Source organism: Mus caroli, chromosome 15, assembly GCF_900094665.2.
Source record: "Mus caroli chromosome 15, CAROLI_EIJ_v1.1, whole genome shotgun sequence".
Taxonomy (NCBI): domain Eukaryota; kingdom Metazoa; phylum Chordata; class Mammalia; order Rodentia; family Muridae; genus Mus; species Mus caroli.
This window is the reverse complement of record NC_034584.1, coordinates 71,058,517-71,072,463: the sequence shown is the minus strand read 5'-3', so window position 1 is coordinate 71,072,463 and position 13,947 is coordinate 71,058,517. Positions and strand designations below refer to the sequence as shown.

At 43.4% G+C, this 13,947-nt stretch overlaps 1 protein-coding gene across 33 annotated transcripts in view; it reads left to right on the top strand.

Annotated features, from left to right (window-relative positions):
- The window catches only part of Rbfox2 (RNA binding fox-1 homolog 2), a 224,039-nt gene that overhangs the window by 165,365 nt on the left and 44,727 nt on the right, over positions 1-13,947 (top strand). For all 33 annotated transcript variants that reach the window (XM_021184308.1, XM_021184305.1, XM_029469578.1 and 30 more), the window contains one exon: positions 7,958-8,182. In XM_021184308.1, coding sequence (XP_021039967.1) covers positions 7,958-8,182 — 225 coding nt within the window. The remainder of the gene's footprint in view (positions 1-7,957; positions 8,183-13,947) is intronic.

Genomic DNA, 13,947 nt, shown 5'->3' with positions numbered 1-13,947 from the left:
TCATTGCAAGTCTCTGAACATGCTGTCACCTGCATGGGCACATTTAATAAAAATAAAGGGTTGGAGGATTTTGCTTTTGTTTGTTTTGTCCTGTTGCTTTTTATTTATGTGTATGTGCCTGTGTCTGGTGTTGTGCAGGAGCCAGATCCTAGATCTAGTATTAAAAACAATTGTGAGGGACTGGAGAGATGGCTCAGTGGTTAAGAGCACCGACTGTTCTTCCAGAGGACCTGAGTTCAATTCCCAACAACCACATGGTGGCTCACAACCATCTGTAATGAGATTGAATGCCCTTCATTCTGGTGTGTGAGAAGACAGCTACAGTGGGCTCATATATATTAAGTAAACAAATAATTGTGAGCTACTTAGTGTGGATGGAAGCAACCACACTTGGGTCCTCTGGCAAACAAGAAATGCTTTTAAACCACTGAGCTATCTATCCAGCCCCAAAAATAAAACTTAAAAAGGGAAAAATGATTTATCAACTAACCCCTTTGAAATCACTATCAAGGATCTTTCTGAGTTAGAAAGCCTTTAGTGTTGAACTCTTTCTCAGACCACAGAAGCCAGAATGCTGGTGGACTGGCTGCAGCTTCCCCAGCTCCCTCCCAGCTCCCAGTTTGTTCCCACTGTCACCTTCATCACTTCATTACCTGTCACTGTGCCTTGCCTCTCTATTCCAGGCTGGTCACATGCCTCTGGGTCTCTTGTTCTGGACATCTGTACCGTGTTTCCTTTGTCTGCAGTATTCTTCCATCCAAACAGACATCTTGCTACCTCGATTTCCAAAGAGACCTGACCAGATGTCACTGTCCCTGGCCTCCTGCAGATGGTAGAAGTCCCTCTGTCACCTGCCTTCCGGCAGTCCACCTGGTCTTTGCTTTGCTTGTTTTCAGTTACTTTTCTGTGCCTACTAAAAAGTGAACTCAAGGGCAAGGAGTGGGCGGCTAATTACTGGTGGTTGTCCACAGCAGAGACTGTGTCCCTCTCATGACAGAGGCACTGTCAGAATGAGCTGAGTGGGCAGAGCATTTACATTTATGATTAAATTTTGTGAGAGAGAGAGATTGAGAGAGAGACAGACAGACAGACAGACAGACACATGCCCATGGAGTCTAGAAGATGGCAATGAGGTCCCTAAAAGCTTACAAGCTAAGAAGTTACAAGCAGCTATAACCTTCCCAGTATAGTAACTGGATACAGGTCCTCTTCCATCCTCTGTACTCTTAACGTCTCCTCACTTTAGTCCTCTGTTTTTGATACAGTCTCATGTAGCCCAGGCTAACCTCAAGCTCTGTACATTCCTAGCTCTCACACTTTTCTTTTCATTCTCCCGTGGTACCTAACACAACTTCCAGGGCTCTCAGCTTCCAGTGATCATGCCGACTCAAGTACTGAGTCTGAGAACTTGTTCCCTCCTGAGCTGATGGGGAAGAGGAGTTGCCCATCTATCTTTTTTACAGATGGCACTTCAGAGTAAGGGATCAATTTAGTAAGCATTCTCTAAAGAAATGCTACTGTGTGTCCACCCGCCTCTTGTGCAAGGAGAATTTAGAATGAAAAAGTCTGTAGCTAATTTCTAACCAACTTAGAAACTTCACTTGCAAAATAGAGAATGTCCAAACCAGAATAGAATTGGGACTGTAGACACATGCATTTTTCCCTAGACAGGAATAGGGAAGATTTTTCCCTCTTACTTTGTATGTATCTTACAATTTTTTTCCTCGTCATAAGTAAATTGGCTACAGGAGAGCACCACCCATAAAACATAGTTCTTTTATAATTCCGAAGACACTCTGAGGGCCTGCCACAGTGTTTTATTCTGAACGAGTTGTTACTATTTCTAATAATATTCCAGTTTTGACATATGAAGGATGTAAAGTTAATTATCCATGAAAAAAATAGTAAGCTAAATTGTAGTGGGAATTTTGTTTGAAAAAGTGATAATCATATATAGATTTCGTAAACCATCAATCATGTTGACAAGACTAGACTTGTAACCCGAAGAAGGAAAGGGGGAGGAGACGCTTCTGTTTCCAAGCAGCAGGTAACAGCAGAACCAAAGTTGATGGTCTTGTTGCTAATGGAAAGCATGATCCATGATATTGAGTGCTGCTGAAAAGGGAGGTGGAAGAGAACTTTTGAGAGTTTGGAGACATTCAAACTGTGACAGCGTGTGCCACTTTAAATCTATGAGACCATTGGTCCAGATAGCTTTATTCTGAAATATTTATTTTACTGTTTAAATATTCATTGGTGTGTGAGATAGAAGCTCAGCCTCGGGGGAGAAGTTTGTATTGTCATTTCTGTAGGAGTAAGTCAAAAGGCGGGGGCAGGAGGATGCAATATGTTACCCGTTTATCTTTATTGTAGTAACTGTGCACGAGTGTGTGAGACCGCTCTGCTGCCTTCAGCGATGCACATGGAAGCAGCACTTGACCTTAGTTAGGTCCAGTCCTTTGGTTCTCTAAGACAGTTGGGCCTGCTGTTTAGTGCACTTTTGGGGAAAGGTAGTGCCTCTCCCTCTGTAGGCACCATTGAGAAGTTGGCCCTCTATTTGTAGGCAGTGTGCTTTTGCAGCTGCTGCCGCCTTCCTCTTACAGCCATCGCTCTAGAAGCACAAGGCTGGCAGTGCTCTCTGGGGAAGCTGCTGCTGCTGTCCCCTTCTCTCCTCTGAAGCAGAGCTTCTGAACAGCAGAAGACATTAGCCACCGCACCCCACCAAAGCACCTTAACAGGAAGGATGGCAACCTAGGTTTTTGAACAGAGTTTCTGAGTAGGAACTGTGGACACGCCTGATGTCAGGAAAGAGGTGGGAGTGGAGAGCTATGTGTGTGGCACTGGTTCCTGACCTCTGGGGTCAGTGTTCTAGCTAACTCTTATAACCACAGCAGGCAAAGATCCTTGGTTGAAATTAAATTATAATTCCATTAAGTGGTAATAGGTTTTTCTGTTGGTAGACGTTTTATTATATAATCATTTCATCTGATCTTGTGAGCCTTTTAAGGAGCCTAGCTGTTTATTTACCAAGTAACAAAAACATAAGTTTAAAAAAAAAAAAAAGAACTGGGCTTTTTACCCAGATGTAAAAATTAAGTTTTATGGAGACACCGTGTTTAGGTATGCCTCCAAAGCTCTTCAAGTTACCTAATATCTTACATCTTTGGGTAATAATTACCCTTCTCTAAGCTTTACCAGAAATATTTTAGAATTAGACACCAGCCACTTCCACTGCGTGTATCAGCTGTGGAACTTTAATATTGGCAAGGAAACCATGCTTGCAGTCTCTACCTCTAGATTTTTCAGGCAGTTATAAGAAAATAAATAAAATATGAAGAGTATATTAGGTAATTTGACTGATTTCAGATACTGAAGAGGCTTGAGAGTAGCATAGTAGATGTGAGTATGTGGCTGAGGCCAGAGTTGATTTTCTGTGAGTCTGTCTTCCATGTTTAAGTAGCTGTTTTACTCCTCTGCATTTCCTTTTTTTTTTTTTTTTAAAGATTTGCACTGTAACTGTACAGATGGTTGTGAGCCTTCATGTGGTTGTTGGAGATTGAATTTTTAGGACTTCTGCTCACTCTGGTCGGCACCGCTTGTTCAGTCCCTGATTGCTCTGGCCCAAAGATACATTTATTATTATACATAAATACACTGTAGCTGTCTTTATAAACACCAGAAGAGGGCATCAGATGTCATTACGGCTCATTTTGAGCCATCATGTGGTTGCTGTGATTTGAACTCAGTATCTTTGGAAGAACAGTCAGTGCTCTTACCCGCTGAGCCATCTCGCCAGCCCCTCTGCATTTTTTTCATCATTCTTCAATAAACTGCTTTTGAATTATTTTATGTGTATGGGCGTCTTGCCTGTGTATGCACCATGAGTGCTTGGTGCCTGTGGAAGGCAAGGAGAGGTGTTGGATCCCCTGGGACTGGATTAACAGATGGGTGTGACCTACCTTGTGGGTGCTGGGAATTGAACTGGGGTAAATATAGTACTTTTAGTACTAGAAGAACAGCCAGTACTTTTAAGTGCTGAGCTATTTCTTCAGCCTTACAAGCTACTTTTTAAATTGAGCCTAGATTTTCTTTCTTTTTCATGTATATATGTCTGTGGTATGCATTGTACATGTGTGTGTTAATATGGGGGATGCACATGTCTGTGTGGATGCACATGTGTGCACATGCATAGGAGGATCGGAGGGTCATGTCAGGAGTCTTCTTCACATGCTTTTCCACTGTATCCTTTAAGGTAGGGTCACACTCAAGCCTGGCAAACAGTGTCAGTTGGGCTAGTCAACATGCTCTAGGATCCATCTGTGCCTTCAAGCCACCAGACAACTATTACTGTGTTCTGAGTTTCCACACATGGACCCTCACACTTGTGAGCCATCTCCCCAGCCCTGGTAACAGTTATTTATGTACATGCTTTGTTCCTGTTGTCATAGACATAGGCAAAATACGCAAAATTCACTTTGCCAGCAGATCTGACAGGCCTTGTTACTCAGGCTCCCAGGTGAGAGCTTTCATACATGTTTTTTTGCTGTACACGTGTGCTCGTTGTGAGCATGTGTGTATGTCTGTGGGTGCATACACACAGATGTTCTTCTGTATATGCGAATGCGTGTGGAGGCTGTAAGTTGACGTTCAGTGTCTTCTTCAGTTGCTTTCCATCTTAGTTTCGAGACAGGATCTCTAATGGAACCTTGTCTTAGTCAGGGTTTCTATTCCTATTCCTGCACAAACATCATGACCAAGAAGCACTTGGGGAGGAAAGGGTTTCTTCAGCTTACTCTTCCACATTGCTGTTCATCACCAAAGGAAAGGAAGTCAGGACTGGAACTCAAACAGGTCAGGAAGCAGGAGCTGATGCAGAGGCCATGGAGGGATGTTCTTTACTGGCTTGCTCCCCCTGGCTTGCTCAGCCTACTCTCTTATAGAACCAAGACTACCAGCCCAGAGATGGCACTACCCACAAGGGGACCTCCCCCCTTGATCACTAATTGAGAAAATGCCTTACAGCTGGATCTCATGGAGGCATTTCCCCAACTGAAGCTCCTTTCTCTGTGATAACTCCAGCTGTGTGAAGTTGACACACAAAACTAGCCAGTACAAACCTGCAGCTCACCTTTTGGCAAGACTGGCTGGCCAGCAATTCCAGGGATCCTCCTGCCTCTGCCTGCCCAGCTCCAAGTACTTCAACAACTGAACCATCTTCCCAGTGACTGGTTGGTTTTAGTAAGGTGAAATCTGAGCCTACCTAAGCTCCCAGGGAATAACAATGACGTTTGTAAAATGCTTAAAAGCAGAAATATTTTTGGCATCCTAGTTAAACTGGGGAATATTCTTTCAAGCACTTCTTTTTGTGATTGAGAGACTGTCTGATTGGGGTACCTTTAGAATTTGCAGCCTGCTGTTAAGGTTATGCCTGTAAGTTGGAGTCAAGATTGCCAAATGGAAAAATTAGAATGAAGTTGAGAAAGGAATGTAAAGACAACAATAAAAATACCTTCTCTTTTCTACATCTCATGGACTTCATCCTAGAAAGATGGTAATAATTCACCTTTCCAGGTGTTATGTGCTTAGCTGCCTAGCCTAGAATATAAAGCATAGGGGCCAGAGGTGTGTAACGAATACTTGCTGGTTGGTCTTTGTCAGATTGACACAAACTAGAGTTCTGTGGGAAGAGGTATCAGTTGAGGAATTGCCTCTATCAAACTGACCCGGAAACATGACTGTAGGCCATTTTTTTGATTAATCACTAGTGTAGGAAAGCCCAGGCCACTGTGCGTGGTGACACCCCTGGGTAGGTGGCCCTGGGCTGTACAAGAAAGCAGGCCAAACAAGCAATGAGGAGCAAGCCAGTAGGCAATGCTCCTCCATCAGTTCCTGCCCCAGGCCCTTACCTGCGTTTAACTGATGAGCCATTTCTTAAGCCCTACAAACGAAATTGCTTTTAGAGCTGTGTGCGTGTGCCTATGCCTGTGTGTGTCTGTGTGTGTGGGGGGGGGGGGGGCACGCGCGCGCACGCTCATGCGTGAACACCTGCCTGCCTGCCTGCGTCTGTGTGCTCATATGTAGTGGGTGCACATGGATATGCGTGCACATTCATGTGGAAGTCCAAGGTTGATGTCAAGAATATTCTTTACCACTTGATTAAGTCAGGTGCTCTGTCTTGCCTCCATGACAGACTATGAACTGCAAAGTGAAATGAACTCTTTTCTCCCCTGAGTTGGTTTTGGTCCCAGCAATAGAAAGAAGTATGAGGCATTGGTCTCCCAGAGAATCTGAAGGGAGTTCCCAGCACCCATACCAAGCAGCTCACAACCACCTGTAACTCCAGCTCCTGAATGTCTGGCGCCCTCTTCTGGCTTCTGTAAGGACATACACAGATACATACATACACATACATTTTAAAAATGATACAAATATTTTAAAAGCATTTCATGACGTAGAAGCAATCCTATCAACTGTCATAAGTTGGCTGGGAACCATTGTATTTCCCTTTCAACTTAAAACTTTGAAATGTGAACTGAAAATTGATTAGAAAACATTCTTAAATTATTTTTATTAAGAATGTTAAATGACTTCATATTTCTAATAAAAACAATAGTCAGCCGGGCGTGGTGGCACCCGCCTTTAATCCCAGCACTCGGGAGGCAGAGGCAGGCGGATTTCTGAGTTCGAGGCCAGCCTGGTCTACAAAGTGAGTTCCAGGACAGCCAGGACTACACAGANAAACCCTGTCTCAAAAANACCAAAAAAAAAAAAAAACAAAAAACCAATAGCCATAATATATGTGGTAGAGTGATTGCTATAAAACATAAAGCGTTACTCCAGGTCTGTTGTCTTTTTGTTTTGTTTTGGTTTTGGTTTGGTTTTAGCTTTTGGTTTTTTTATTTTTTATTTATTTATTTATTTATTTTTTTTTTGAGTTAGGGTTTCTCTGTGTAGCCCTGGAACTCACTCTGTAGACCAGGCTGGCCTCGAACTCAGAAATCTGCCTGTCCCTGCCTCCCAATTGCTGGGATTAAAAGTGTGTGCCACCACCGCCCGGCCAGGTCTGTTGACTTAGCATATGGACAGCTGTGTAAGTGTTGCTATCAGTCACATTTCCCTAAGTCAACAGGAGCCCTGCCCCCTGATGGAGGATTGCACCCTCCATCTCGCTGTGCTTAAACTATGGGTTTACCCTAGAAGCATTACCTGCTCCCGATCCCCACCACTAGTTGATGTGTTTGTTCAGTTGACTGAGCCAGCTCTGGCAGAAATGGCCCTGTGGGATGATGGATGCTGTTTGCTTGTGGACCACAGTCTCACTCCCATCAGGGATGGGGTGGAGAATGGCAGTTAAGAGTTCAAGAAGAGCAGCGTCAGAGACAGAGGCAAGTTCCTTGGTCCTAATCTAAACTTGGAAACTGTGTCTTTAAAGCTTCATATGTTTCTTAATAGACCCTTTCTGAAGAATTCTGAAAGGCAATCCTTAGGCTCTGCTCATCTATTAGTCTACCTTAGTTTGATTTTTTTTGTCTGTTGCACGCCTGTCTAAATGCTAATCAGTCTTGACCTTGGAAGCAGTATATTCTGCCGCCAACTATGGGTACAGGCAGAGCACCAAATGATTTGGAAGAGATGATTAAATATTAAGCTCTTGGCTATCAAGATGGCTCATCAGGTAAAGAAAGGTACTTATCACCAAATCTGAGTTTGATCCCAGGGACTCATGTTGAAGGAGGATGTAGAATCAAGTTGTCCTAACTCCACACCATACCATAATGCTCACAGACAAAGCACACATAAAACTAAGTTTATCAGTTGATATTTTTTTAAAAATGAAGTTATCTGGTGCTCCTAGCAGTCTCTTCCTGAGTGGGGGATAGTGAGAGAACATGCTAAGAGTCCTGTGTGATAAAGACTTATTCACTCACTCCCCTTTCTTTTCTGTTGCTTGCTCTAGGGTAACCAGGAGCCAACAACAACTCCTGACGCAATGGTTCAGCCTTTTACTACCATCCCGTTCCCACCACCTCCACAAAATGGAATTCCCACAGAATATGGAGTGCCACACACTCAGGACTATGCCGGCCAGACCAGTGAACATAACCTGACCCTCTACGGGAGTACGCAGCCTCATGGAGAACAGAGTAGCAATTCACCCAGCAACCAGAATGGATCTCTCACGGTATGTGAAGTCGGAGATGCAAGGTAGAAGGACGTGTGAAATTTTTACCTTCTCAGAAAGAAAGCGCTTTGAATTAGTTTAGCATTTCTATTCACTGCCCAGCATGCATGTACTGACTGTTCTTTCCTAAGCCTTGTGGCTGGACAATGGGGAGTTTGAACTAAACCTCGCTACTGCTGTCTGGAAGCAGCCTTCCTGCACTCTCCATTGTATGACTTCCTCACACCCAGCCTCATCTGCACAGTCTCACAGGCTGTCTCACACAGCCTCCTCCTTGTTCCTTGGAACTCTGGGCCATTTCAATGACTTGCCCATCCCTCCTGGTTTTCCTGCTCAGCCGTGGGTGCTGTGATGTTCCTTCTCCTCTTGTTCAGATGTCAGATGTTGCAGTGTTCTGGGTGCTTTCTCTGCATACTTACACCATCAATTCACTGTCTCAAGCCAAAGCCAGGCATCACCGCATCCTTACTCCTCATTTCTACCTTTAGTCATTAGGAGTGTAGCAAGCACAGTTCCACAGCAGTGTGCAGCAGTGGACAGCTCAGCTCTCATCTTCTCCCAGGCAGAGGGAGAGCTTAGCTCTTCTGCCAGCTGTTTGGGGTTGATTCAGGTGACTAGAGATTAAATGACAGCCTGGCCTCAGAAGTTTAGGCAAGTTATTTAATGTTCCTTTGCCTTGAAATTCAAGAAAATGAAGGTCATAATGCCTACTTCAAAAGCTATCAAGAACATTACAAGAGTTTCTGATGGGCCTGATGGTACAGGCTTGTATCTTTGCAACCCAGGAATCTGAGGCAGGTGGACTGCCATAATTTAAGGTCTAGTGGAGCTACAAAGAGAATTCAAAGCTAGCCATGATTCATTAGCAAGATCCTTTCTCAAACTTAAAGTATAAAGGTGCCAGGGATAAACTCAGTGGCAGAACATGTACCCTCCACCACTCAAACTACCTCTGCCTCTTTTTTGTGTTTGTTTGTTTGTTTGTTTCCAGCATAATATTTTTATTGATTATTTGAGAATTTCACATAATGCACCCTGGTTACCCTCACTTGCCAGTCCCCTCAGGTCTGTACTGCTGCGGGATCCATCAGTTGTGGAGAGCTACTCCTCAGCATCCTTATCACAAGTTTTAAGAGTTTTAATTTTCTGTCTAGTCTGCAATAGCAGCCACAATGGTTTTTGGTTTTTGTTTGTTTGTTTAATCTTTTTTTCTTGTCTATGCTATGTGTGCCTCTGCCAACTCTTTAATAATTTCCTAACACAATTTGGAAAAAGTGCAAACTTTGTACTTGGTTTTCTCCAGCTCTGCCCACCTCTTTGACTTCACCCCTTACCACTAAATAAAGGAAAAGAAAGTGTCTCAAGCTAACCAGACACATACCTCACACATAGCTACAGTCACCACATCATAATTATCTGTGGAGTCTGATTCCAAATGACATGCTCTGTTGTCTGTATCAAGCTGTTGGCCATGTTTAGATTCCATTTCCTCTTGGTATCAGAGTAGCAGAGGGCACCTTATTCAGACTTGAAGCATCTGGAAAAGATTCACTTCTAGAAACTAAAATTCTCCATTGTATCACGTGCACAGAGCCTGCAAAGGCTTTCTTTTTGTTTTCACAGACAATTAGAGACCTCCATGGGAAAAAACCAAAAACATTATTTCCTTGAAAACATGCCATCTTTCCTATGATGGTTACTTCTGTGTAGACACATAGTTTTACACCCATAAGTAACGTGCAGTAGTGGACAGCTGGTTTTAAGGCAGAGTCTGGGTCTGAGAATTAACAAGAGGCTCTTGTAGCATTGTTTGGATGAGGACTGTCCAGGCCTCTCTGTTGGCCATGTTCAATCACCTTTCAAAGAATGAACTCATAGGCTTCCTATAACAACTTTCCACTAAAGGAATAGAAAAGGGGAAATAGGGCTGGTGAGATGGCTCAGCAGGTAAGAGCACCCGACTGCTCTTCCAAAGGTCCTTAGTTCAAATCCCAGCAACCACATGGTGGCTCACAACCATCCGTAACAAGATCTGACTCCCTCTTCTGGAGTGTCTGAAGACAGCTACAGTGTACTTACATGTAATAAATAAATAAATCTTTAAAAAAAAAAAAAGAAAGGGGGAAATATATTTCTGAGTCTTTTTATGATATTTTAACTTCAAACTCTATTTGTAGAATAGTTAATGATCTTTGTAATTGCTGTTTCTTCATTTCTATTTTTTTGTTGTTGTTTTGTTTGTTTTGGTTTTTTGACAATTTTGGTCTTTTGTGTAATCTTTTTGAGAAACTATTTCCTCTGAGTTGATAATTTCACTACTACAAAATTACTAGGCATATAAATCAGCCTATGACCACTTACCTTACACACATGAAGCCACCATGGATTTGATTCCTCAGAACTGCATAAAACCAGGCATAATGGTGCACACCTATAACCCCAGCTCAGAAGTGGACAGAGGCTCAGGAGTGGAAGGTCGTTCCTGGGGGCCTAGGGAATTCCAGCTACCCTAGTTCATATATGTGATCTCAAAACAATTTAATCATAACAGTAGATGGTTCCTTTTTATTTCCCAGAGCTCATAGTAACACCTTATATTTTAAGACAAAGTTGTGCTATACATCCTATGGATGGGAACTTCTAATAGTGACTCTTGTCTCTTCCTCCCATGTGCAAGATTACAGGGTATGCCATCTCCCCTGGCTCTTTCACACACACATGCCTCTTTCTTTGATTTTTTTTTAATTTTTTTTTTTTTAAAGACAGGATTTCTCCGTGTAGCCTTAGCTTGCTTGGAACTTGCTATGTAAACCAAACTGGCCTTGAGGACTCTCAGAGATCCACCTGCCTCTGTCTCCCAAATGCTGGTATTAAAGGTGTTTACCATCATGCCTGGCTGTACTGGGATCTTTTGTACAATGTATGGAAGTTTCACCTGTCAGTTAAAAAGTCTTTGGCCAAAGAGCTAAGGCAGAATTAGAAGGTGGGACATCCAGCAATAGAGGATTGAATTTCTGGGATAGAGACAGGTGTGGGGAAGATTGTCCTCAAACTCTGAGAAGAAAGTTGCATGAAACTGAAGACCTGGTAACCAGCCATGTGGCATGACTTAGAATAACAGGTAATGAAGTTATGAGCAGGCTGGGGACAGAGCCAAGGCTGTTGGCCTATGCCCTTGTTCACATCTAAGAAGTCTCAGAGTCGTTATTTCAGGGAGCTCGTGCCTGGGTGGAAAAGCTCTCAGTTACACCTGGCTCTCCTTAGTTTTAATAACTTATGTCTTCTCTGACCAGTCTATAAATTAACATTTCTATTTGTTTTTGTGTGAGTATGTGAGTGTATATTCATGTGGAGGCACATAGGAACCATACACATATGTATACCTGCACGTGGAGACCGGAAAACAAACTCAGCTATGGTTCCAGGGAGCCACCTCTCTTGTTTGTTCCTTAGCCTGGAGCTCACTGTGCAGGCAAGGCTGGCTGACCAACAGGTTTCCTCAGAGCTAGGATTGCAGGCAGTTCTGGGGATGGAACTCAGGTCCTCACTAGGAGGTAAGCACCTACCCAGCTGCGCTGTCTCCCAATCTCAAGGCTTACTGTCCCATTCTGACCTTCACTGTCTTCCTCCCTGTTCGTTTGTCAGGTGACTGCCTGCAGGTCTGTACACCACATGTATGCTGTGCCCTCAGAGACCAGACAGGGCCTCAGATCCCCTGGGACTGGAGTTACAGGTGGTTGTGAGCTACCATGTGAGTGCTAGGAATCTAACCCAGGTTCTGGAAGAGCCGATAGTACTCCACACTGAACTGTGTCTCCAGCCCATTTTTAGCTTTTCAAGTTGGAAGCTGAGGCAGTTGATTTTCAGGGTTTCTTCATTCTGTGTTTAAGCTATAAGTTTCCCTATAAAAGTCCTTATAAGTGGAATCCAAAAAGGAGGTAGATTATTCTAATTTTTCATTTCAATACATTCTTTTGTTTGTTTTGTTTGTTTGTTTGTTTGTTTTTGTTTTTCAAGACAGGGTTTCTCTGTGTAGCCCTGGCTGTCCTAGAACTCACTTTGTAGACCAGGCTGGCCTCGAACTCAGAGATCCACCTGCCTCTGCCTCCGGAGCGCTGGGATTAAAGGCGTGCGCCACTACGCCCGGTTTATTTCAAGACATTCTTAAAACTTCATTAATTTCAAGCTGGGCAATGGTAGTACACACCTTTAATCCCAGCACTTTAGAGGCACAGGCAAGTTCCAGAATATTTAGCGCTACACAGAGAAAGCTGTCTGGCACATGCACTCGCTGGGGAGGAGAGGGGAGGAATTAAAGGACAGTGGACTCAATCTTGTTTCTTGGCCTCGTGAATTTATTTATATCACTTTTTAACTCTGGAATTGCTCCTGTCATCATTATTCATATATGTGAATATTATCCTTTAATTCCTTAGCTTTATTTGTATATGCTTATTGGCATCATGTTCAGTCCAGCATCCGGGCCTGGGTTCATTGGGAGTTACTGCTAATGTTTTGAATCTGGGTCATACTTTGCAGTTTCCTACTTTCTATAAGTAGTAACTTTGTCTTAGTTTTTTTCTGAGAGGATACATGTGCACACTATGTAGTTTGTCCACAGTAGAATGACATTGAAAGGACACTGCTTCTGCCTGGTAATGTTCCTGACCTCTCTCTCTCTACCCTCCCTTGCTAGATGGCAGATGCTGCCTGGCCATTAGGGGTGCATTCAGTGTTGAGCCAGCTCATTCACAAGTCTGCCCTGGGTTTCCTTTCCATTGTTTCTATTTTCCTATCCCTTACCCCTTCTGACCTGTTATTTTGCAGCCTCCCAGGAAAAGGAGAGTTTTCCTAGCCTTTCTGTAGTCTCCTCACCACACCCCAACCCTGGGATCTCCCTTTTAGCTATCTGGCTTATCCACTCCTCATCCTAGACCATAACCTCAAGCTCAAAATGTGTCCTGTTGGGGTCTTACTGATTTGCCACCTGTTGCTGTCCATGCCGTGAGTTTTCCCCCTCCTCCTTCCATGTTTGTAGGAGATGGGGATGTGTTGCTTAGAGATTAAGTAGAGTAGTAAAACTTAGATGTAACATTTATTCTACTAAACTTTTACCATCTGCTTATGTGTCTCATAAAACAGTCTAGCAGTTCATATGGCCAATTAAATCCAAGAGGCAGATAGGAAGCAAATTAATTAATCATAACCTAAGTTTGCATAGCACCTTTCAGTTTAAAATGCTTCTTCAAATTGTTTGATTGTGGCTTGTAAAACAGCCCAAGTGGGGAATTATAGATCTATGCCCTTCACCACTCAGACCCAGTGAGATAGATTATGTGCATATTTATTAATCTTCCCAGACTGTGAGCATCGTGCTACTCAGCCTATATAGGTATGCTTGTTACCAGAAAACCTTCCTGACTTTCTGAAGCCTGCAAAGAAAAAGTTTTCTTTGTTCATCTCTGCATCCCATAACATCTCACAGTGTCAGACACTCAGTGCTTCTTGGAGAAAAGATGCAACAAGATACAGATGTTCTCAGGAGGGAGAAGCTGGGGTTCCTGGTAAAGATTCGAATTGATCTGGGCCTTGTATTTATATCAGCAGTAGAGTTTCAGGCCTGAATAGATGGTAGTATGAAGGATTAAGAAATCGGTTCTTGAGCCGGGCGGTGGTGGCGCACGCCTTTAATCCCAGCACTCGGGAGGCAGAGGCAGGCGGATTTCTGAGTTCAAGGCCAGCCTGGTCTACAGAGTGAGTTCCAG